The sequence below is a fragment of the Atractosteus spatula genome, chromosome 4, assembly GCF_055471065.1.
Source record: "Atractosteus spatula isolate fAtrSpa1 chromosome 4, fAtrSpa1.hap1, whole genome shotgun sequence".
NCBI lineage: Eukaryota > Metazoa > Chordata > Actinopteri > Semionotiformes > Lepisosteidae > Atractosteus > Atractosteus spatula.
In genome coordinates, this window is record NC_142709.1 from 5,643,832 (window position 1) to 5,668,894 (window position 25,063).

At 41.3% G+C, this 25,063-nt stretch overlaps 2 protein-coding genes across 2 annotated transcripts; one reads left to right on the top strand and one right to left on the bottom strand.

Moving 5' to 3' along the window:
* Window positions 1–702: 702 nt before the first annotated feature.
* grk1a (G protein-coupled receptor kinase 1 a) lies at window positions 703–13,110 on the bottom strand. The gene is made up of 7 exons (XM_088913605.1): window positions 12,185–13,110; window positions 9,899–10,026; window positions 8,279–8,436; window positions 7,478–7,561; window positions 6,274–6,398; window positions 3,811–4,012; window positions 703–3,192 (listed from the first exon to the last, which is right to left on the bottom strand). The coding sequence occupies exons 1-7, from the start codon at window positions 12,884–12,886 to the stop codon at window positions 2,900–2,902; spliced, it is 1,692 nt and encodes a 563-aa protein (XP_088769731.1). The 5' UTR covers window positions 12,887–13,110; the 3' UTR covers window positions 703–2,899.
* A 2,004-nt stretch (window positions 13,111–15,114) lies between these two features.
* LOC148835700 (potassium-transporting ATPase subunit beta-like) lies at window positions 15,115–24,070 on the top strand. The gene is made up of 7 exons (XM_088914810.1): window positions 15,115–15,226; window positions 18,625–18,753; window positions 19,734–19,847; window positions 20,085–20,284; window positions 20,625–20,681; window positions 23,127–23,222; window positions 23,909–24,070. The coding sequence occupies exons 1-7, from the start codon at window positions 15,115–15,117 to the stop codon at window positions 24,068–24,070; spliced, it is 870 nt and encodes a 289-aa protein (XP_088770936.1).
* The last annotated feature ends 993 nt before the right edge of the window (window positions 24,071–25,063 follow it).

A 25,063-nucleotide genomic window follows, 5' to 3' on the forward strand; every position in this document is an offset into this window, starting at 1 on the left:
AGAGATTTACAGCATGATTTTAAACTGAGGAAAAGGAGACTCTTTTGTTTTTTTATAACTGTATTGAAGCATTAGAAAACCAGAATTCAATAGCTTGAAAAGTTAACCTAATGATATGCATCAAAATTATTCTATCTGTAGAAATACCAGTTATATTGTACAAGGCATTTCGTAATTCCTGTCTGTCCTTGTAACTCTGCTTCGCCATCTGTACAATTCTATGTTAAAGGTCACATTGTATGTAATACAATATGGAAAGGAAAATAGCTATACAGTACTTTCTGGGTGTGCAGAACATATACATCTAACTACAATTATACATAGGTATTTATCAACAACAAAGACTAACATTTTTACATCCTGTACATTCATTTATGGTATTTAATACAGTACATAGTGCAGTATAAAGCAAAAAATAATTGCTTAATTTTACAGAAGATGTGTACATAAAACACTATTTTTATATTTCTTCGTGTTACAATTTGCTTGTTTTTTTCTAAGTAGAGCAGGTATGTGGAAATTGCATTATTAAAAAGAATGAAAGCACCTAACTATTTTAGCTCTTCTAGCCTTTGAGAAAAAAAAATATTATCAGTGCACAGAGGTGTTCCAAAGCACATTGCAATGGGTGTTTGAGCTATGTTTCTTCACCATGTAAACAGTACCTGGAAGACAGGAGGGTATTTTTCACAGGGCACTGGTGTTTCAGAGCCTACTGATGAACACACACCAAGAACTACTGCAAACACAAACGATAGGTCACTTACAGCTTCCTGTGGAAAATCAGGCAGTGCCCAGCTCTAATTTCTCCTCACCTTGGCAACCTGCATGTTAGCGAGCAGGGCTGATGAGCCCCTCTGCTGTCTTTGTGCAGCCCTGGGCTGTTTTCACCCGGGGAGTGTTTCTGCCCAGGAGGAGAATTCACTGACCACTCTGTGAGGCTAGCGCATATCTGGTGAGGCAGACAGTGCCCTAGCCAGTGGGGAAAATGAGGCCTTATTACTTCCATTATATATCTGATTTTAGTTTATCTGTTGGCTGGAAACTTTAAACTCTTAAATGTACCAAAGAACTTTAACTAGGTACTTTGCCAGCAGCATTTAAGCAAGAACAATCAAGGTCTATATGGCCATGCGTTTCACAACCAGTGTGTTCTTTCAAAATTTTATGTTCATTCAGAAACCATTGATAGTCCCCAAAAGACTGATCGTCTGTCATCTCTTTATTTACCCTTGTGATGGGACAGTAGAGTAAAGTGATTTTTCATCTTGTGAAAATAAATCAGGATACACAAATAGCCAAGACATCACACAAGATATAAGTTTGTCTGGCTACCCGGTCAAACTACTTTATAAATATTTAATTAAAAATCAAGATAAATAATAGCCTAACCAGTTTTCATTGTATTTAAGACAACAAACAAGTTATGTCCATACATAACGATTAAAGTAGCATTGTATGATACATTTGTACTATGATAGCTACATGACTGGTCTCTTGCACTATTAACAGTCTTAATGGTGATGCAGAGGCTACACAACCTGCAAATGAAAGTCACACACAGGATTGCGTTGAAGAACTGTTAACATCAAAATAAGAAATAAAAACAGAGGTACATCCCAAACACTGCAAAAAAAACTACAAATATATCTAATAATGTAAAATCACTCTGGAATGCAAAACATTGAACAGCAAAAGCTTATAATTTTTGTGTCTGCTGTTTTGCATTAGGGCCAATTCAATGTGAAAATATTGAATAAGAAACTTTTAGTTTTATTACCAAACTCTATTTAAAACAATCACTTTTTACAACTGAACATATGAACAAGTAAATGCTGTTTTTCCCATATGTATTTTATGCACACACTGTACATAAGTATTTCATTTATTAACATAAACAGATTTTCAAACTTGGTAGCACCTTCATACTACACAACAGAGACAAAGATGATTCTATGTTGTTTCGTAGTCAGTGGTGTTCTAATAAAAGCAAACCCAGACTCTTCCCCTGTCTTAAGCATTTAAACATTGTGACAGGAACAGAAATTGCATGCACTGTAACAACAGGAAGCTATTCTGAAATTAGATGCTAGGATATTCTTGTAGTGAAAGAGGTCTTCTTTATCGTTGATTAGTTTACTTCAACATTTAGGATTTCATTTTGAAAGTGCACAACTTAATACCGCACGTTTAAAAAAAGAAGTAGACATGACGTTTGAGAACAACATTACAAAACGGCGCAATTATTGATTGACGTATGGTAGGTAGTCATTTAAGAAGGCGAATGATCAAAGCCAGGTGGAGTAAGCACTGACAAGAGCAAATTGTTTCATGTAATGCTGTTTGCAACACTGCAGAGACCTTTACTTTGGCTCTTCATATTGGTGGCTTCGCAGATCACAGGTCACAGTTGTTTAAATCTGCCTTAAAGTAGTGTTTCATTATAGTCGTTTATATTTGCAAGAGCATTAGCTTCTCAAATTGGAATTCGCTCATACGACCCTTGTGAAAAAGATGTGCTTTTTAAACCGGCTGTGATCAGCTTTTCACCAATGGCTTTTCCCTAGGGAAGAAGGAAGTGGATTCCAAGTCATTTCAGTTTTTGATCCCTTATTATGAGATAACCTCAAATTTAAAAGCTAAGCAAGATAAGAGTCCATCTCCACCAGCTGGGCATACGCTTACTGTCTAGTGAATCATTGAAAGAGTGAGTAAAAAATATCAAGGTAAATGGAGTGATTAAAATTTAATTGATGTGTGTAAGAGTAGCTGCTTTTGAATTGTTACTTTTTGCCTTTCTACGACCCTGTTGAATTGATGCCACCTCTCTTAACCAATCAACAGTCGAGAAATTGAGAAGGTTCAATTACCAGCGTAGCTGAAGACCTGTACCCCATCCCTAAGAGACAGTGCACACCCCAGACTTAGGTGGAGGCTCTAGGATGGACTCTCTCCTTAAGTCATTGGGCAGCTTTCCACCTTCACCCCAAACGTTGAGCTCTCCAAACACGCCAGTCTCTATCATCTCCTCCTGCCAGGGTATAGAGATGTTCCCTGAGGCAAACTCGTCGAAGAACTCCTTGTCGTTGTCCTCAAGGGTGACCCCCTTCACCGTGGAGAACGCTCCCACATCCTGGATGTCCTTTGCATAGACGGTTTTCGAATCCGGAACAAAGGGGGGCGGCAGGATACCTGGAAAAATAAGGGGGGGGGGGGAGGAATGGTGAAATTTCCCCGGAAGAGCACACCGTCCGGAAGAGAAGAGAGCGTTGTCTAATCCGGGAAGAGCAGGTTGTTGGCAAGTTCGGAATAGCTGGTCCTAATGTCGAGTCGTGTGTGAAGCCCAGAGAGATCGTTAGATGAAGAGGCTGTGTGCTTTGACACCTTTTAACCACCATGACTACTAATGACTGAGGCTAGATCAAACAATGATCAGCACAATGTGAGCTAAGGGAATACACCTCTGTTTTCATTTTCATGTTCTGATGCAGTACATGCCATCGTCAAACATCAGGAGTGTTTCTTACCCTGCGGTGAAACGACCTTTCACATCACAGTTTCACACACAATTAAAATCGACCATTTCAAGGAAATCAGTCGGTGGTGACCTGATTCATTTTTTCCCACTTCTAATGTTTCGCCATTCATCTTAAGTGGTGTTATTAGGTGAACTAGACCCAACGAAAAATGAGTGGTCCGTCTAGAGGAGTATGTCTTCTCTAATATTCTATGATGTAAATTGGAGTGTATCAAATAATCTATTTTTCTTTATTGTGTTGAACCAAATGATCCTATCCTTTATTAAAGTACCTGCTTCCAGTTTCCTCCAGTTAATGCTGTTGAAGAAAGGGTGTGCTCTGAGCTCATCGCAGTTCCCATTCTTCAACCCTAGACGGTTCTCCACCTCCTTCGCCAGAAGCCCCTCGCAAAACGATTTGGCCTCCTCGCTGAACTTCTCTGTGTAGACCACGGGGTCGTTCAAGATTCGCTTTTTGACCTCTTTGTTTTCAACCTGCGGCATTCAAAACAAAGCTCTGCGTCACTGTCCTGTGCTGTGTGAAGGCAGAAGTCAAATGTGAGGGAAACATCCAATCAGGTTAGTTGTTTTTTTTTTCGGGTGAAGGGAGGTATTATACAGGAAAAGCCTCTGCTGTAAGCACTCAATGAGTACTTCTACAAACGGAACAGAAAAGAGGATTTAATAGATGGGACATTTTACAGCATTCATTAAGTAGCCTGATTAATGTAAAATCTAATGAAATTTCAGCCTATGTGATGATCAGTTATTTTAATACACATGCAATCAGATACGTGCTCTTTCGGTTGCAACTTCATGAGTGATGTAATACCCAACACATACCACAGGATGGCAGAGAATTTGTGCTCCTCACTGAAACCAAATTGATTTCTCACAAGCAGATCACTCCACTTAGCTGTTTAGAAAATATCAGGCCAAATATCATTTGTCCAGCTTCTGCGTGGAGCTCTGAGTACATTCAACATTTCTGCTACTTTAACACGAAGCACAGTATTGTCTGTAGGCTTACAAGTGAAGGCTTTTATGTTTAAGTTCGGAATCGTACAACCAAGATCAGACAAAAATGCAGATAGAAAAAACTAACTCTGGACCCTGGTACTAGGACTGCTAAGCTCGAAATGCACACACAAACTAAATCACATAAACATAAAGGTTAAGCACAGATTTTAGTCAGTATAGGCAATGGGCGACAATGATCTGCCCTATAGCCTGGTGCTTTGCCAGTGCAAATCCTAACTGTGGAGCCGCCAAAGAGTGACAGAGCATTGCTGTCAGGTAAGGACGGGGTGCAGGTCTCTGGTGGTGGTGGAGGGGAGTTATCCCAAAACTACCACACACCTGGAGTTTCGGGAGAGGCACCTCGGCGGACTGGGCATCAGTAGTGTGAGCAGTGCCCAAGTGCGTTTCACACAACACTGCCATGCCGGGGCCTTCTGTGTGAAAGTCAGGGAGATTTCTTTGAGAATACATGTGTAATGTCTTCATCAAAGATGATCTCAAGGTGTTAGAATGATTGCTTCCGGTTTTGGAGTTCATATAATCTTGCACAATAAACATTTTGGGATATACAGTATATGGATACTTTTACTCAGTATAACATATAGGAGATCAAAGGTCCAGCTGTTTTTAGGCTTTATGAAAGGCTTGAGCAGAAATGTAAGCTGTTTTAAGCCATTTATCTTTTTTGTAAGCAGAAACAGAAACTAGTCCCATCAGTGTGCCCAGTTAGAAATGGATAAGCTATTTTTTTACTTCTAATGACACAGCATTTTCCAGTAAAGCTGTTTTCGGTTCCAAATAAGAAGTGTTTTTTTTTTCCATTAACAGCTAAAAAATAAAAAATCTATAACAGTGGAACAACTAAAGTTGCCCAGGGGCAAAACAACAACAAATATAAAAAAGAGCGCGCTTACGGTATAAGATGGCAAGTTATTTTTTAATCACATTGCTGAATGAAAATTTTGATACAAAGCTCCAAATCGCCTCATAGATGATATCAAATGGCCACTGTGCCTAATGGCAGGGAACAAAAATGCAAAAATGACACATTTTAAAATAAAGATATCTAATCAATAAATATTTTTTAATTTGCTGCATCATTTTTTAAACCTTTTTATCTGGCAGTTTGGACGTTATGCGTCACAGTCGTGACGCAATGCACTGTGGAAAAGGTCTGAACGTATCGCCTGTTTGTACTGCCTTTGTTAGCACAGCACAAGGAGATCCGAAGCCTCGTGAAGGTTAATAAAGTTGTACTAGCGTGCCCACAGGTTGTGTGGAGCGGACGGAGCGCGTGATGGGAATCAGAAGGGTAGAAGAAGAAAGGGGAGCGTGCATGAAGACTGTGATAAGCTTCTCAGAGCATGCAAAGCACAATCTGCATTTCCCAGCTTTGCGGCAATGAGCTCTTATTTCAGCAGCGCAGGAAGGCAGCTCACTAGGGTGGATTTTTTTAATAGAGAAATTGAGCCTTCTATATCCAAACAGGCATCATATCCTAAAGTCAAAAAATGTTTTCCACAGAAAATATTCTCTTAAAGAAGGAGCAAGTTATAGTATTTTTCCTTCTGCCTTGTTCTTCCAAATGTTCGGGAAAAGGGTATCCTAATGATCTGAAATTGCAGATGTCTCTGTTCCCTGTTTTCCAATCTGTACACCCCCAGGGGAGGGGGTGAGAGAAGGGTGGGATGTTGACGGCGCTGGAGAAACAGTATAACAGCAGAGAGAGAGAGAACCTTTTCTCCTCGGGTTCGAAACGGACCCTTGGCAGCAATCATCTCATACAGCGTCACTCCCAGGGTGAAGTAATCAACTGAGTAATCGTACTCTTCGCCCTTCAGCAGCTCGGGTGCCATGAACCCTGCAGGAGCAGGAAGACATCATTAACCTCGTTAACCTCACTCCAGCTACGGGGAACATCAGTCCTCCTCATCTTGCCCATGCCTTTCCGTTACAAACTAGACTGGATCTCAAACTTGAACTTTTGAACCAAAATAGACATAATAAGTCTGTTTATTATGTCATTAAGATCTGCCTTGGATTGACTACCAGAGAACAATCAGGCCCTTAAGCACCTATATTGTATAATCCTGAAAAGAGTCCATAGTCACAGGACATTTGTACCCTAAAATAAGAAAGTCCCTGACATCACACACCAGTTTCTTGAGGTCTCCTCCTCAAGAATGATTTTCTGTAGTGGTCATTGTTTGCCATGCCACCTCCCTGTAATACAGCTACTGAAAAGACTTTTTGAACTGACTGTGTGTGATGGGGAATCAATATGGGAGAAGCACATACACTGACTTATGTAGATCACTGACACATGCCTCACTCTGATTTCATTTCCTGCCATTCAGTTTTGATAAATCATGATCATAGGTGTTGGAGAAGTAGGTTAGAATGTTAATATGAACAAGACCTATGGACAGTGGTCTGGAGCACATCATAGTGTACGTACACAATTGATCACAATGAAGAAGCTTACTGAGTGCTCTCCACAGGAAATGAAAGTACTTAAACAAACCAACACATTACCACAGAGAGCGCTGGAGAGAGACATCTTCTGTCTGACACAGCATGATATTGTCTCTCCAACTCTACACTGGAGGGAAAACTCTCTCACAAGCTGAAGGGTATGATAAATCCCCATGCAAGAGAAGCCTTAAGTCCAAAGATGTCCAAACAAGTGACCACATCTGCACCTTCACAAAGTTGTCTCATCGTGTGACTAACACCAACTCAGGGGCTAGACTGAAAGCATTAAAACACATTTAACTTCAGAGTTACTGATTATTACCTCCAACCAATGGAGGTGAAATGGACTAACTCTGGAACTTTTAAGGCCTCAGAAACAAGGTCATCTTTGGACTTTTCTAAAATAAGTTTGAATTCTGACCTGACTCTAAAGGGTTTTATCGGAAGCACGAAGAACAGATTTACCTGGAGTTCCAGCATAACCTTTAATTTTTGTTTGGTCGTCTTTCAGCTCCACAGCAAGACCAAGGTCAGAGATACGCACGTTACCTGGAGACCAGATTTCAATGAGTAGAGTAGCTGAAACAGCGTTAAGTCTAATGTAAACCCTCTGTCAGATTCCTCTCTATCAGGTTAAGTGTGCTAGATACAATATTAAAGCACATAGATTAGTGAACAAACAGGTCCTACATCACCATATCATAAGCAAAGGAATGGCAACATTGATATATTACAATCAGAAGAACATAGAACATAACAGATAAGAAAGGTTACAAATGAGAGGAGGTCATTCAGGCCATCTAGCCTGTTTAGTACTTAGTAGCTAATGGGCACAAGGGTGTTATAGAGGCCAGGGTTTGGGCTTCAACAACGTTGTTGTTAAAAAAAGTTACACAACTTTTCCACAGGGATTTAATAAAGCAACAAACACTTGCAAACTCTGAGTCAGCTGTGCAGTGATCATTCATAATGGTACTAGTACTAATACAGGCCACAATAACAGAACGCTCCAACACCCATGGTACCCCACCATCCTGACCTTCAGGGGGTGCCAGACATTGCTGGGGTATTTACAAATTCTCGGGTAAAGTTATTCTTAAAACTTCTAAAGGCTTTTTTTCTGTGTTTGGTCCTTTACACAAACTGGAGGACAGCCAGAGAGGCTTTTCAGATAAAAGAGAGTGGATATTACCTGACTTCCTTCCAGAGACCACAGGCCTTGAGAGCAGTGGATCAATGTGCTCGTGGTTTCTGTTTGAATCTTACCATCGTTGTCCAGGAGCACGTTCTCTGGCTTGAGATCTCTGTAAATGATCCTCTTCTGGTGGAGATGCTCCATTCCACAGATGATCTGCGCTGTGTAGAAGCAGGCTCGGGGCTCCTCAAACCCTGGGTTGTTCTCGTCCACATTGTAAATGTGGTACCTGGCGTGGAGAGGGTTTTATCTGAGCGGATTAAACAGCATGCAAGCGCCATTCATAGGAGCATAAGGCATGTTAAGAAACGACAGGAGTTGCTGCAGCCTATTTAGCTGGTTTGATTGCTAACAGTTAATTCACCTGAGCCTCTCATCTAGCCTCTTCCTGAAGTTGGGGGTCACCCTGAGCACACGGTTAGGAAAGCCTGTTCCAGACTCCCACAACCCTTAGTGTAAAGACCCGCCTCCCGTTCCCAGTTTTAAATGCACTTCCCCTTAACTATTATTTGTGTCTTTAGGTTTGTATTGTATTGTTTTCTGCAGAAGAGATCAATATCATCTGAACCTTTTTGTGCAAGACGGTCTAGCAAAGATCACAATGTCTTCTCTGTTCAGAACTCTAAAGATTCGGTTCTTCTGCCCTGTCGGGGATGGACATTCCTTTAATTTCATGATTGTATCTTGTTGCCCTTGTCTAGACTGATTCCAGAGCACCAAAGTCTTTTTTTGTATTGCAGTGAAATTTTTTAAAATTTAAATTAAGTAATAATGGTGCATGGTGCTCTTTTTACGTAAAATCCCTTAATTTAAATTCAGTTCATTTATCTGTATATGCTTACTTTGTATTTGCTTTTTGAATTGCTTACTTGCATTATCTAGAAGACTAAAATAATTAGTTAAATTAACAATTTGAATCTTTATCAGAGGTAGCTTCTTCAAGCTTGGTGTTTCACTTAAGCAGCTTTCCTCAAACGAGCCCAAAACCAAGTCCAGTTAGAAAGTTTCCAGATGCCTTCTTTGATATTGCTAAAAAGGATTTTGAACAAGAAGTAGTCCTAATGCAAGTAACACTACTTCACTGAGCAGGTTGCCTTGAATTTAAACACCAAGTAACCTGTTTGCTTGAAAGCAAACTGCATTGCTGTTTAAAACACAGCTTCTCTCCTTAAAGCAATTCAAATCCATGGGCAATAAAATTAAATTAAAGTGTAACTTTCAGTCTGGTGTTAGATGCTGTATTCAGTCATGGTGAACTCTTGATGTCAGCTGGTTGTCCGAACAGCAGAGCTAGAGTGGCTTATTGTACAGTAGGTCTTTCACTACAGAGTTGGGATCCTGTTTCCAGAAGACACAGAGGTAAAGGATGTACTAGTCTGCTCAGACAGAAACAATGTCTTGCTAGGTGGTGGAGCAGAGATTAAGATGCAATATTTGTGTACTCTATTTTGACTGGAAGACAACCCCTTTGAGACTGTTCCTAATAAAGTGACATAGCTGCTGAGAGGTAAGCACTGTTAATCTGTACAAAGTAGTCACACCCCAGTGGCCCAGCAACCTGTGTGCTGGGCTGCTACATGACAGATGCTTTCCCCTGCTTCAGGTATTGATGGTTGAAGAACACGCCCACCAGAAGGCCTGCCTCACATGATGCAGTAGCAGCACAGCACCACCTTTGAGATGGATTTTACCTCAAGTCTCCTCCGTTCATGATGGTCATGACCAGGCAGAGGTCTGTCTTGGTTTGGAAGGCGTAGGCCAGAGAGACGATGAAGCGGCTGTGCACTCTGGCCAGGATCCTCTTCTCCACCATTGCACCCTGCAAGAGCCCACAGCAGGCATGAGGGTGACAGGACTGCGCCTCGGTGGATCTGCTGGATGTGCGTTTGCAGCCTCCGTCACAATATTGTTATACACAGCGTGGTAACCATCATCCTCAAGTACTTTACACTGAGTTAGAGTCATTCGTGATAACAGCTGCCATAGCTCTTAGTGTTACCTGGTCATGCCAGTCACACACCATCTCAAGATTTAACATGGTTTTCCCGCAGGTCATACAGCTCTTCCATCTCTGCTGTCCTCCCCGGCCAAAGACTTCACTATGAGACTTCACACTAGCCCTGGACATCAAGCTTCCTGAACTCTGCCTGATCCACTGCCTGACTGAAAGAAACAATAGGTTTGTTCATATAGCCCCAGGCATGGAAATGAAAACTAGCTCCACAAACACTCCAGAACTGCAGAAGAACACGAGAAGTGCATATACAAATGAGAGTGTCGGTCTCTCCAGCTTCCTTGCTTGAAAAAAGCTAATGTGATCTGAGTCTTCCTCAGCTGAACTTCCTCAGCCACATGGTGTTTGAGGTAGACTCCCACAGCCCATAGTATAATGGAGTGCCTCCTGCTTTCAGTGTTAAATGCATTTTTGTATCTGATGTCCTCTGGTCCATTTAAAACAAAACTAAGATATACATTAGCAACCAAAGACATTCTCAGTAGGATTCATGGACACTCACTATGGCCGTGCAACATGACAATCCCCACTAATCTGTCTAGAGGTGACATTCCAGAGAAGGTTAAAGCAGTGTCTCTTAATCACTCCTATGGGCTCCTTATTACATTCTCTCTGATCCAGTTACACCACTTCCAGCGAAATGTTGATGAATAGGTAGCGAGAGGAATTTCCAAAATAAGAGGTAAGAGGACTCATTTAAAATGTAACTGAAGCTTTTAGGTGTATCTTAATTTTTGGATGTAAAATATTTTTTTAATGACTTCAATGCATTTTGTTTAACACAAAATGAACAATTCTGGATGTCCACCTGGCCTATCAACCTATCAATCTATGAATCAATCAACCAACCAAACCACCAATCTTATATAACACCCTTAAATCCTAGCACTTTCAATCCAGAGCATTCTCAAGGTACTTTCTGTAAATTAGAAATGAAAGGCTAGTTTTGAGATGAGATTTAAAAGCATCAGCAGTGGGTCTGTTTTTAATATTGTCAGGAAGAGTTTTCCAAAGACCAAAAAAGTTTGGAGCCCTAATAGAAAATGTGAAATCCTGTGAACACTGAGGAAGCATGCAGGACTTTTAACAGCACTATAACATTAGTACTGTCAATCCAAAAGAACGATTAATTCAATCATTTACAAAACTGTAGTGCAGAGCCAATATTAAAAGCACAAGAGTGATATAATAGCCCCCAGTTTAACCATAATGGAATTTTAATAGTAATATTGATAAGATAGAGTATTCTAAATTGTTAGTCATTCCACAAGAAAGAGCTACATACTCCAATTCTCAACAAATAACCAAAGCCTGTCCAAAAAATGCTACAGAAATATGATTTCTGCATTGACGTGGGCAAGAAACTTAATGAAGTGTGGCTCATCTTATATGCGAAGTGCTTTGATGCCCTGTGGAACTGGATTATTATTATTATTATACACGCCTTTCCAGGATGGGAGGAGAGCAGAAAGTATAATCCAAACACGATTCAATAGCATTAAATCCATGAGTTACTCAAATACAGAATCTTGTTCCTTAACCAAATTAAAGGGCAAAGAATAATCCATTCGGAGAAAATCCTATTTTCCATTTGATAGTACATTGTTAAAAGAAGACGGAGGCACAGTTGATGTTGATAATGCTGAGAAAAACAAGGAACTGTACTCGTGGGATGGAGACTCTGGCAAACAAATGATTTTGTAATTAATTGCTCTATGAGGTCAGCACATCCCCATACACTGCAGGCCCAGGTAAACAGTTTCCCTATAGAGTGAAAAAAAAACATGACTGAAGTTAACAATCAAGTTCCTATAAAAGCTTGTGAAAATAAATGCAGACACTGGACAACAGACAAAAGACATGAAGTTCTTAATTCCTATGAAGAGAAATACAAACCGTTAGGTCATATCCTAATTATGATATGTATCCCGGAACCAGTTTTTCGACAAAGGAAGTCACTTACTTCATAACCTTTCCTTTTCTTGAGCCGTTTCTTGCTCAGCTTCTTGCAGGCGTAAAGTTTCCCCGTGGCCCTCATCTGGGTGGCGGACACTTCCCCAAACCCTCCTTTGCCCAGGATCCTGAAGTCCAGGAACCAGTCCTCGCCGATGGGCTGAGCCTCCAGCCACTTCCACTGCAGGAACCTCTTGAGGTACATGGTCTCCAGGTAGTTTGTGAAAGGAAGGTCTCTGAGGAAAGCCAGGGTGCTCTCCAGGCTCTCCACAAAGAGGTCGTCCTTGGCCATTTGGTGTTCCTCCTTCACCTTGCTGATGGTCGAGCCCTGCAGGAAAGAGCAGAACTGCTTGGCATCCGACTCCATGTACCGGGAAATGATCTTGGAGGCCTTCTGCACGCGGTCCTTGTCCTCGGCCGTGTCATATTCCTCTATGTCCTTCCAGAGCTTGGAGGCAGGCTTGTACTGGGGCACGGTCTCCAGGTACTCCTGGAAGAGGCGCTTGCCGATCGGCTGCTGGCAGCAGATGCTGTCAAACTCCAGGTCGAGCTGGTCCTTCAGGTCCTCGCACTGGGTGATGTGGGGCAGCTTGAGCTTGGCACGGTACTTCTTGTCCCGGTTGGCCGCCGCGTTGCTGCTGCCGTCGAAGCTGGCGCGGGCCGAGATGTAGGCCGAGTTGGCCACCACCGTTTCCAGACCCCCTATGTCCATCGCGGGGAGCTCTCTGCTGCGCTGGGCTGTGTCCGCTCTGCCTCAACACCCACGCATGGGAGCCCGGCACTGGGCGAGGCGCAGAGGGAGAGGGGACTCTCTCTCCGGAGCTGACAAGAACTACCCTCAGGGGGCCCCCGGAGGCCCTTGATCAGCCCGTTGCAAGGTTAAAGGTCCGTCAGTCAAGACAAATTCTCATTAATAAGGAAAAGGAAGCACTGGGATCCCAGCCCCTCATCACTCCCTAAACCTGGATCGTACTGTATGTCTACCCACTCAAGAGCGCTAGTCCAGTCCCTGCAAACATATTATAGAGAGGTTTAGCAACAGGGTGAGCGAATGACAGACAGAAAAGATATCCCTGAGTCAACATGTTTCTAAAGTCTCAATCCACTTAGTGTATAATACCTCCTATAATAACCACTAATTATTCCTCTCCAAGCACATTCCTTCGTCTGCTCCTCCCGTTATCAGAACAGGAAGGGTCTGCAGGCGTAGATCTGAGATCTCGCCATGCTACAATACAGCAGGTTTCTTTCATTTATACAGTTGTCTGATCCAGAGCCAGACAATCTGTTCCCTTTGTAGCCATACCCAATAAAATAATGCCGATTGGTCGTATTAAATTATATCTGGGAATGGCCAACATCAAACTTTAAAAAAAAAATGTAAGTAGTAACATTTTTCATACAAGACACATCAGTTTTAATTTAACTTAAACACACATTTTTATTCCTTTTTCATGGACCATTTGTAATTAATTTGACATTTTTACTAAAATAGGGCAAGAACACAACAATGAATCAAAGTATTATGTTCTTGCTCAGTACACAAATTAAAAAAACAAGAACTGAATATTGGAACCAATAACATTTGTTGTGTTAGTAAGCAATGTGGAATCATATCACTATGTCACATTTTGCAGAAAAAAAATTGGGCACTTTTTTCAGTGTATATGTCTGTGACCAAAATTATAGCTCCAAGGGGCTGAGTTATTCTAGTTTTCTACTGTGTATTATCTAACCCACTTCTGTCCTCACACTGGTGAAAATTATAGGAGTTTGAGGGCGCATCTGAGGCAGGGGTTAAGAACATTTGCTGATTTAAAGTGTGAAGAGCAGAAGAAAACATCACATTAAATTTTGTGGAAATGTCCTACATACTTTTAATTACTCCACCAAATATAGAATTAACAAATGTACAAGTTTATATGCATTTAGATATGCTGTTTGTTTTTTAAATCTCACAGTAGGTCAGATATCTAGACCTTTTCTGAAACAAACAATGATAGATCGTTCCTGCTGCATGGGTCTTCTCTAGTCTCCATTCTGACAGTATCTTCACAATTCACTGGTTCACTTCAATCACTCTGCAGAGCAGTGGTTCCCAGTCCCGGTCCTGGTGACCCACACGCCAGCTGGTTTGTGTTCCAGCCGAGCCCTCAGTTACACAAACAAACACAATCCAAAACCTTCATGCCATAAGAACAAAAACTGGTTGTGCCCAGCTCTTAAACATGTTGCAGCATAACCACTGTATTTTGTAAGTAAAATTAAAACCCCTGACTTGTGACTAGAAACCAAAATGCAAATATTCAGTTGCAGCAACTTCTTAGATCCAGTGAGGCTTCAGTGATCTGATGAAGGAGGGAGGGACTGAAAACCGGCAGGTGTGAGGGGTACCAGGTCTAGCATCTTGTTGCCAAGCTGATCAGATACACGAGCCATTCCCAAAAGCCCAGCTTGCAATAAAATATGGATGTCACTGCAAGTTTTCCAACTAAATACTGAGCCGTCCCAAGCTGATAAATAGAAGCAAGTACTTGAGAAACCGATTCTACAGAGATCTCTTTTTTCAGTGTTGCAGCGTGAAATTTTGGGTACTTTTTTCAGTGTATATGTCCTCCCATTGGGAAGCTTGTGCCCACAAAACTAACTGCAAACTTTTGTTGTGCGTAAATCAAGCAGTGAATTGAGTGGCAGCTCAGGGAATGTATAAGGGCTCCCAAGGCAGTATGGCTCTTTTGTACTTGATGATGTTTGTGGGAGATAAAAATCTGACTGTGCGTCAACACTGTTGGTTACTTGATGTTTGCCTACTCACCTTTTGCCCTTCAGAAAGTGTATAAAAGTCCAGCTCAACAACTAAAATAACCCCTGTGGATTCAGTTTAGCATCTAGCGTAATTTCTCTCCCTTGGACTTGTGAAACTTAATTTTGTTTTTAAAAATGGCAACTTTGAAAGAAAAGCGGACCTGCGGCCAGCGATGTGAAGATTTTGGGCACTTCATCTGGAACTCGGAGAACAAGACTTTCATGGGCAGGACGCCACTGAGATGGGGTACGTCTGTGTGTCTGCTTGGGCCTCAAGGGCACGACCTTCCATTTGCCTCAGCATTTGGAAACTTTGAAGCTCTCCTTATCTGGACCTCTGTAGAAAAACCTATTCCCGTATATTTAAGGAATGTTTTCATCACGCTTATAATCAATTTTGCTGCTCGATAAAATTCCCTGAATTGTTCATTGCATACAGACAGGTGAAATTGACCATTTAAGGTTCTTTCAGGTATTGCACAGAGATTTTGTGTTACTGCTGTATTTCTCATTTACACTTACACTTAGCTGTCATTTCACAACTAAAGCCATCAATTAGAGCTTCTTATAGCTGTTTCCTCAGGAAATATCAATCATTTCTGTAAAAATAATATTTAGTCTAACACTAAAAACAGACTGCAGGTAGTTATTATGTGGATTGAATTAATAAAATCTAACTGCTATATACTCAAAATCTAAAAATATTTCTGTACTGCTTCACAATTTCATATTTTTTAGTTGACTTTGTGATGCAATACTAGGATGATGATGATGTGTGATGAAAATCATATAGCAGACGATTGCAGTTATTGTCTTCAAGGTTTCAGATGATCTAATAAACGCAACCATAACTATTGTGGTCAGTTCCTGTCAGAAATTCTCCAATGTGGTTTTTGTTCAGATTATCCCTGGCTCATGGGAGCAACATAGCGGAGTGGACAAGTTTCTGAACTCTTGACTGGTGGGCTGTGGGTTCATGTCCCTGCTGTGGTACCTGGAGAGAGGTACTTTACCTCCAGTCCAGCTGCATAAGTGGGGACCAGCACTGCTAGGGCTTGGACTGCTTGTGATGGATTGGTGTCCCATTTGGGGAAGGAGCCATGTGCTCTCTGTTTGCTTAACAGAGAGAAACCCAGACATCAGGACAAGCTCCGCACTGTAGGACCACTGGGACTCAGAAGGCTCATTTAATACTTGCTGTGGATTGGGGTTCATGTAATCAGTCCCATATTCATATTCTTCTCTCACATGAAAGTTTACAAAATTAAAAGCTGGGGGAAATGGCAATTATATTCAACATGTAGGTAGGAATATGGCTAGTCAGTGGCTTTACTGTTTACATTACATTTACATCAGTATGTAAATCTAGTTATGTAAAATCTGACTTAAAAAATGATTTGTGGACTAGGCATTTCTGGATGATTTTCCCTTGCGCTGCACTCAATCACTGTATAAACCACCTCAAAACCATTAGACTATACCTAACGAACATATCTCGTTACTGTTAGAAACAACAAGGCAGATTGTTGATGTATGTCATTTCATTCCAAGTTCAGTTGCAGCCATTATACCATTTTGCTCTTTGCACTCTTTAATGATCTGTTTGTATACTTCTTACACAGGATGTCACAGAAAAACAATGCAGTAACATTTCGAAGTCCATGAGTGCATTTTGTAGGAGATACTAAAAATCCCATTTTACCACCTTACCAAATAACCTAGCATTTGGAATACCTTGTAAAAATACTAAACACTGCTGGGTATGAGGTCAAAACAACAAGTGGATCCTAAATATACTCTTTTTTCAACTGTAGTTGACTGAGCTGTAGCCCATACCGTGAAAAACAGAGCTCCCATTCCATTCTAGTAATTTTTCAAGAACACTTGAAAACTGAAGTACGAGTGTGGCCATAACGACCTTACAGTGCCCTTCCTTTCCCAAGAACCTGCCGCTATCTCTTTCGAAAGTATTTACAAATTGTGGAGTTTACGCTGAGATAAGTGATAGTTTCCAGGATCTGCTTGAAATTTTCTGTTTGCCCTGGTTGTACTACTATCGGTCGAGCCTCAATTAATTTGGTCTCTCACTTTTCACCACTCGAAGTTGTCTCTGTGAGGATTCCACACAAGCTATTTCTGCAACAAAATATTTACATTTAATCCCTTTTTTTACCCACTCACTGGAGTTACCTAAATACAGTCATTAAGTTAACTGAAAATCACTACTGAGTATCAGAAGAAACTGTATGGATTTCGAAGCATAAAATGTATGAAACTTAGATTTTGATTAAATGTATTTGGCATCATTTTTGATCAATTGATCAATAATGACTGACTGCGATACGCTCAAATGCCTTAGGAGCACAAACACTAGATTTTGATTGGGCTCAGATGTTGAGGTGATCTACTCTGTTGAACACCAACTCTGTTGGTGCGAAATCAAGGGAGAAAAACATACAAATGAACCAATAAGTCCTGTTCATCAAGAGAACCTGAGAACAGTGCCTTCCATAGGCACTTGTCTACAATGGAGCCCAGTCTATGCAAACTGTGTGATGGTCCAGCCAGGAGAGTCTGTTTACTACAGTACTCAAATTTTACTTACAGATGGCAAACTGTCTGCACCGCACTACTTGGATTTTCGTGGAATTTCACTTCTTGCCCTTTCTGTGTTCTTGAAGATTCTAGTAGAATATCACACATCTTCATGCGGCTTTATTACAAGAGGTGAATGATATACACTTATGTCATGGGTGCCGTACCATGCAGAACAGAGCCCTATTGGACATCTGTGGGCAGAGCTGGGATGAAACCACTAAACAGGCACAGGCTAGTGCAGATCTTTGAGAAGACTGGGACAGAATCCCACAGGACACCATTTGAAACCTGGTGCAAAGCAGGCGTCACAGATGCACAATTAATTCCTATTGTTCCTTTCGTATATATATAGTGTATTTTTTCAAACAAAAGAGCCTCTTCAAGTGTAGTTTGCAAGGAACTATTGTCTTCTAAGTTCCTTTCCTGTTTTTTGCAAGGTGGATATATTAAAAGTATGACCTAAAAATCGCAGAAGTAACTACCCATTTGTAAAACAGCCATTGAAAACAGCAGCAACACTTCACACTCATGGAAGGTGCTCTAACCACAAACGTAATCTCAGAAGACACAACGAGACATTCTTTGAATAATTCGTCGGTGCACCCTCTGCAGAGGACAGCTACATGTGAGCTCTTAAGTCTGTCTCTTAGGAAAACAGCTATAAAACAACTGATGCTAATTTATAAGAAGTGTTTTTAGAGTCAGCAAAAATTCCATAATTGCTTATTGAGCCGGTGTTGAATTTACAAGAAGAGGTCAGTAACCATCATAAATGAGAACAAGAGCCTACATTGGTTCATCTTGATTAGTGCACAGCTCAAGGATTCAAGATTTGTGTAATGTGCAGTTATACACACATTATCATTTCACCACCTGCTTAATCATTTGCTGTCCAATAACTTTGACAATCAGTTTTGGAACAGAGAATATACTCAAACCATCCTCTCCTAGTTTGTATTATAGAAACATTTCACAGATTCACTTAGGCTATAGCACAGGGTAGATAGAAGCATTTTATTGCTAACGAGTGCTTTTCTCCCATTGCAGTCTACATTAGCCTTTACTATGTGGCGTTCTATATTGTGATGACGGCCCTGTTTTCCCTTGCCATCTACGTTATGATGTCGACGATGAATCCCTATACTCCAACATATCAGGACCGGTTAAAATCGCCAGGTAAGGAACCCAAACACCTCATGAATTCCCTGCATGGGGGTTTGCACAAACCCATCATGAGGAATAATAATAACGTGTCACGATGTTAGTCAGGTTGGGGCAAATCAGAGTGAGTGATTTTTGCAGCTTGGTTAACACCTGCAAAGAGAGACTTCAAAATTCTGTTCTGATTGAACAGACAAAATCATACCTGACAATTCTCTGTGCCAGTGTCACGACTGACAGCTATAGTCTTGCAGGTTCTGCAGTGTAACAAAAAGGGCAGTGCACTATATAATTGCTTAACATGCGGCACAGATCCTACAAGCAACCAATGTTAACTTTACCTTGTGAAATGCAAGTCAGACACACTGGAGTTTAAATTCACATCAAACTTAAGAAATACAATAAGAGAATTACACAGTATAGTCTCAAGGAATTTGAATTGTCAAAATACTTTATTATTTTATTATTGGAATATATTGGAAAGGTTTTGCAATTAATAGAAGGATTTCTGAAGCAATCTCCAAGACTGGAAAATAGCACGAAATATCAAACCTTGCTGACAATGAACAGAAACAAATCACGTGAAATGAGTTTTGTCCTAGTTAAGGAAAATTATAATAAATCCATTTCTAATATCGGCTCAAGGGAAATTCTCATTCAGCATTCAAATTGTGTATCCAGTCTGCCTCAGTGATACGTATTTCCACTATTGTCTAAGTTAACGTTTACACAAGCAACCTAGTACCTTATTGACATTCTATATAGAGCATCATTGCCTTAGGCTCAACATCTGCTCATACAAAAATACACTGAGCAATTCTCCTTTTTTAGAAATGGCAGTCTCCAGTTGTTTTGTTTCGTGCAACCTGACTTGAAGATGTGATTACAAAGAAAATGTAAAAACTAAGCTGAAACCTTGCATTGCTGGTGTTCCAGCCAATTGCTCTGGATCATGTATAATGTATAAGCTGGTCCATTCATTTTCCTGTCCTCAGGAGTGATGATCTGGCCAGACGTCTATGGTGATGAGGACTTGGAGATCTACTACAACATGTCTGACAAGAGCAGCTGGACGAAAATGGCTGAGATCCTTAAGGTGTTTCTGAAACGTAAGTTTTTCCAAAATATAATAAATTTACTGCCCATGAAATCAGGACACTTCAGACAAATTGTGTATGAGTCAACACAAGGTGAAATCCAATCACGTGAAACTCACTGCTGTTCACAGCTGCTTGATAACTGAATATCATGAAATTCCATATCAGGCTATAAGGAATCAGCTAAATACAGTGTCATGTGTGGACAATGAAGTATGTAACGAAATTGCTCGTTCTCTTCCTTTGTAGCCTATAACGAGACTGTTCAGTACCATCAAAGTAAGCAGTGTGAGAAAGGCAAGTACAACAAGCAGGACACATTTGGGCCGCACCACACCAAGACCTCCTGTGTCTTCACTCAGGAGATGCTGGGAAATTGCTCCGGAATATCCGATCCTACTTTTGGGTACCCCGATGGGAAACCATGCTTCATCATCAAAATGAACAGGGTACGTTTTCACTCAAAACCCAGGTTAGACATTTGCAGAGTCACATTAGCAGTTCCAAGGTGCTCAGCTAGAAACTCTGAATACTCCAATTGCAAAGACGCTGAAGGTATTTTCCATACGCAAAAGGAATTGTTTTAATCTCATACTGTAAGTGCAAGGAAAGGTATTTCTAGAAAAATATGTCTTTTCCTTTTTTACGTTTATCTGGGAAAGCAAAAAAGCAGAACAGGCCATGTTGTGAGTAAGCTTTTCAATGTGATTAAAGGAAGGAATGCTTATATGAAAGGAACCTTTCCTGATTTGTGCCAATAATAATTTAATTTTCCTTTTTTATTGCAAGATCATTAATTTTCTGCCTGGCGAAGGAGTTGCTCCTTATGTCAACTGCACTGTGCTGGTAAGTGCACAACTATGAGATCAATATTGTTGAGAAGTACTGAATACAGGAAACACATTGCAAAAGCAAAGCACCAGAGATTTATTTCATTTCTGATCTGCAGTAAAAGATCACTCAAGTGAAAAAAAATGATTTTTGTACAATGGCATATTGTTGACATGATTCATTGTTGAAAAATCATTCAGGCAAATATTTATCCCCCAAATATGAAAAAAAGAAATAGTATCACTCAAGTAATTTCTCAAAAACTACAGAGCCTGAAGAGAAGAGCACTGGCTAAGAAATGGTTCATAGAATTTTTTGGGCTGTTCACTTGTAACTCCAATTCACAGCACTTCAAGGATCTGATTCACTTCATCACAACACATCAAGGATCTGATTCACTTCATCACAACACATCAAGGATGCAACACCTACCTGACAGTAGTGATGAACAACTCACCACTCAGGACATTGACCCTTCACTTACAAGTCACACTCAATAACATTCTCCAGTAGCTGAAGGCATCCACAGCTCTTCATAAATATATTCACCCCTGCCAATATCATCACAGTTTGACCAATTACAAGGTGTCCAATTTTTCAGTTAATTAAACCAAATTTGTTTTGAACGTTATGTATGTATGACCAACTTGAACACTTATATGTGAAGGAGGTTAAATATCAGCTATAGCAACAACTGTGATATACAAAATGAAATTCGCCGATTGCGCAAGTCCCAAGTCAGGACTTGACAGAGGCTCTTTTGGCAGCAATTACTGCTGTCAGTATTTCTTCATTCTTCTGGCTGAACTGCTCTAGTTCTGACCAGTTCACTGGGAGTGGTTGATGGACTGCAATCACCAAGCCACACTGTATTCTTTCTGTTGGATTTGTGTCAGGACTTTGATGGGACCACTCAGAAACATCCACTCCGTTCCCGTTGGAGCAGTACAGCTGCCTTTAGACTTGTACTTCAAGTCGTTATCATACTAATACGGGAATTTCCAACCCAGTATTGGAGTCCTGGGGGATTCAAGCAGGTTTTGCTTTAGGATTCACCAGTATTTTGCGATATCCATTTGCGGCTCAATCTTCCCAGGCCCTGCTGACATGATGAAGCCACCGGCCTGCTTGACAGCTGGGGTGTGCTGAATCTCAGCTGGCCATTAATCCTACTGCCACACATATGCAGTATTTCTCACAGGAGCTGAAAATGGAGCCCTATTCAGTAAAGGTACCTTTCTTGCCACTCAGTCCTAGAGGACCAGGATATTGTCAACATATCAACAGCAACTCCAATCCTCAGGCACAGAACTTGGCAAATCTTCCAAAGCTGCTGTTGACATCTCTAACTGGTCTTCTGCTTGCCTGGCTCTTTGGACCTGATCTCTGTCTTATTTTTGTGGCTTCATTTCACTTTTTAGTGACCGTCTGCAGTGGCACGCAGGCCATGCAGACAAGACAGACGTGCACAAAAACGTGCTCACATGCATCCCGAATCCTGCATCCTTGCCACACGACTCCTCACCATGTGAGAAAAAAGGAGGAGGGACACAATTAGCAACAATCAAAACTGAATATGATCCTCATCCATTTTAAATGTTGTAATTAGCATGTCTTATCTTACCTGTAATGTCCTGACAGGGAGAGAGTGGATTTTTTTCGTGTTGTTGGCATCACAGACCTTCTCTTGTTTCAGGTTTAAACAGTAACCAGCGAATCTGTAATTGGTTGGACCTGAACAAGTTGGAGGACTATTGTGTTTAACTGTGCATCCTAGCCAACAGCAGCTTCCAATCACTGAAACTATAGGAAGTGCGTTTAAAACTGAGAACAGCAGGCACTTCTTTACCCAGAATCTTCCGGGACAATGGAACAAGTTACCCAGCCATGTCGTTGAAGATTCATTCAAGTAGTGACTGGATGAGATCTTTGCAGTGATTAACTACCAACTAACTACTAACTGCCAGCAGCTATATCACCCTACAACCTACAACTGGCAGCCTGATAAGCTCAGCAGGTGTGAGCCTGGTCAGTACCTGGATGGGAGACCTCCTGGGAAAAGCTAAGGTTGCTGATGGAAGAGGTGTTAGTGGGGCCAGCAGGGGGTGCTCACCCTGCAGTCTGTGTGGGTCCTAATGCCCCAGTATAGTGATGGGGGAACTATACTGTAAAAAAGGCACCGTCCTTCAGATGAGATATAAAACTGAGTTCCTGACACTCCAGGGCTCATTAAACACCCCTGAGTGCTTCTCGAAAAGAAAAACCCTTCATCCACAGGTTTCCCTAGTGGTGCACAAATTGTTGAAAATGTCTGCAGGAATCTTAAAAATTGAAAATTGAATACAGGAGCTTTTCAAGTTAACCGCCCAACAATGAACCATCTGCTGCACACAACTGAACAGTAATACAACTGAAGTAAGCTTTCATTCATTACAAAGAACATTGCTATTCCTTTAACAGGAGGGGAGCCCCAGCAACCTAGATGGAGTGGAGTATTTCCCAACAAACGGCACTTTTGACTTATCTTATTTTCCCTACTATGGCAAATTAGCTCAGGTAAGCTGAAAGACCAATTCATTTTAACTAAACTGTAAAACGTTCATGAATAATCTCTACTATTTACCCATTACCAAATAGTAAAGAATAAGGTTGCTAATCCTACTGTTCTGTTCATATTTCATTCACACATGTGGCATCACTACGCTTTCCCATTAATTTCACTGGGGAAGTAATCTGTCACCACAGCACCACCCCCTCTGTAGAGTGGGGCACTACACATGAGCAGGGGGATAAGATAAGATCACTTTATTAGCCATATACAATTTCATGTATTAGAAATTTGTCTTTTCACATACCCCAGCTTGCTCTCCATGAGACACACGGACAGGGAGAGAAACTTGGGGGGTCAGAGTGCGGGGTCAGCCATTTATACAGCACCCCTGGAGCAGCTGGGGTGAAGGGCCTTGCTCAGGGGCCCAACGGAGTAGGATTCCTTTGCCGGCCGCGGGATACCAACTGGACACCTTCCAGGCACAGGTGCAGATCCTGAGCCACAGAGCCACCGCACCGCCCAGTAGACGGGACCCTTACACACTTCGCACATGATTGCCACCTTTTGAAACTGTATACCTAAACCAGGTGTAGAAATCGAACGAGTGTAGAATTATTCCAACTGCTAAATGACTAAAAGGAAAAATAACATTGGAAAGCCGAGTCTGACTTCCTGCTTCGTGCTTCCACAGCCTCACTACAGCAACCCTCTCATAGCCGTGAAGTTCAACAGCATGGAAAGAAACAAGGTGGTGAAGCTCGAATGCAGGGTGGTGGGGAAGGGTATCTCCTGCGAGAACATCCACGACCCGTACGAGGGCAAGGTGGTCTTCAGCGTGAAGATCAGCACATAGCCGGCAGCGGGCCAGGCTGCCACAGCCCGGAGGCACGGCGCGCGACCCGACACCCGCCTCTTCCGACGCCCAGTGCCCCAGGACACAGGCTGCCCAAGTGCTGGTTTGATCAATTGCAGCGAAAGGAAATGATCTAAATTACGCAGGTTAGCCGCCGTGCTGTGCACGGCCACAGAGCTAGGAACTGAAATTAGATGAAGGCTAAAACTCTTAAGAAGAAAGGCTTATGCTTATTCTGTCCTAATACATCCAAAGTCTCATTTTCCGAAGGCTGCAGACAGTCTAAACCAAATGGAAACCCCTCCCTTTGTACAGCTCATTCCCTTTGCTTCCGACTGAAGGAATCAATGCTGTGACAATCGAGGCATATTTCATTCATCTTGACTTCTAATTTATACGCAGATAGTAAAACTAGTAGGTGGAGAAACTCGGTAAATTGGCTAAAATGTAATTTGGTAAAAAATGCTATCAAACATACCGTGAACATAAGTTGAAAGGAATATAATGAGAGAAGGGAGAAATAATTAACACTTTATTTGTATGTTGCACAGATCACGACATTATTAGAAACATGTCATGACCTCTAATGCACACATTAACCTCATTTGCACGTCTCTATGAATCATTATGGACGTGATCACAATGTCTTGTGTAGCAGTTATGAAGGGATTATGAAGCCGTTATGCGGCAACATACAAATAAAGTGTTACCAAAATAACTTCACCTGGTACTCAAACTTAAGCAACTCGCAAAAATGTTCGTCAAAAATCTTAAGGCTTTTCTACACTTGAACTCCATAAACAACGAACAGAGCATCTTCTATAAATGTGAATATATTAAAGTGTATTAATTCCACCCTACAAATTTTTATTCCAAAGCAATCTTGGGTAGTGTACATTTTTAAAGCGACCATCTAGAAGCATTCGTACGATAGTCTGTTAAGGTTGAATGCTATTTGCAAGCTCTCAATGTTACCACTTTGCCATAACTTTC

What these genes read in the sequence shown, in the direction of transcription:
- LOC148835700 (XM_088914810.1), top strand. Translation starts at nt 15,115, where the DNA reads ATGGCAACTTTGAAAGAAAAGCGGACCTGCGGCCAGCGATGTGAAGAT. An exon ending in GGACCGGTTAAAATCGCCAG is followed by an intron (nt 18,754 to 19,733) that starts GTAAGGAACCCA and finishes TCCTGTCCTCAG; the next exon opens with GAGTGATGATCTGGCCAGAC. An exon ending in CCTTAAGGTGTTTCTGAAAC is followed by an intron (nt 19,848 to 20,084) that starts GTAAGTTTTTCC and finishes CTTCCTTTGTAG; the next exon opens with CCTATAACGAGACTGTTCAG.
- grk1a (XM_088913605.1), bottom strand. Translation starts at nt 12,886, where the DNA reads ATGGACATAGGGGGTCTGGAAACGGTGGTGGCCAACTCGGCCTACATC. An exon ending in ATGAACGGAGGAGACTTGAG is followed by an intron (nt 8,437 to 9,898) that starts GTAAAATCCATC and finishes TCTCCACGCCAG; the next exon opens with GTACCACATTTACAATGTGG. An exon ending in TTCGAACCCGAGGAGAAAAG is followed by an intron (nt 4,013 to 6,273) that starts GTTCTCTCTCTC and finishes TGAATGCCGCAG; the next exon opens with GTTGAAAACAAAGAGGTCAA.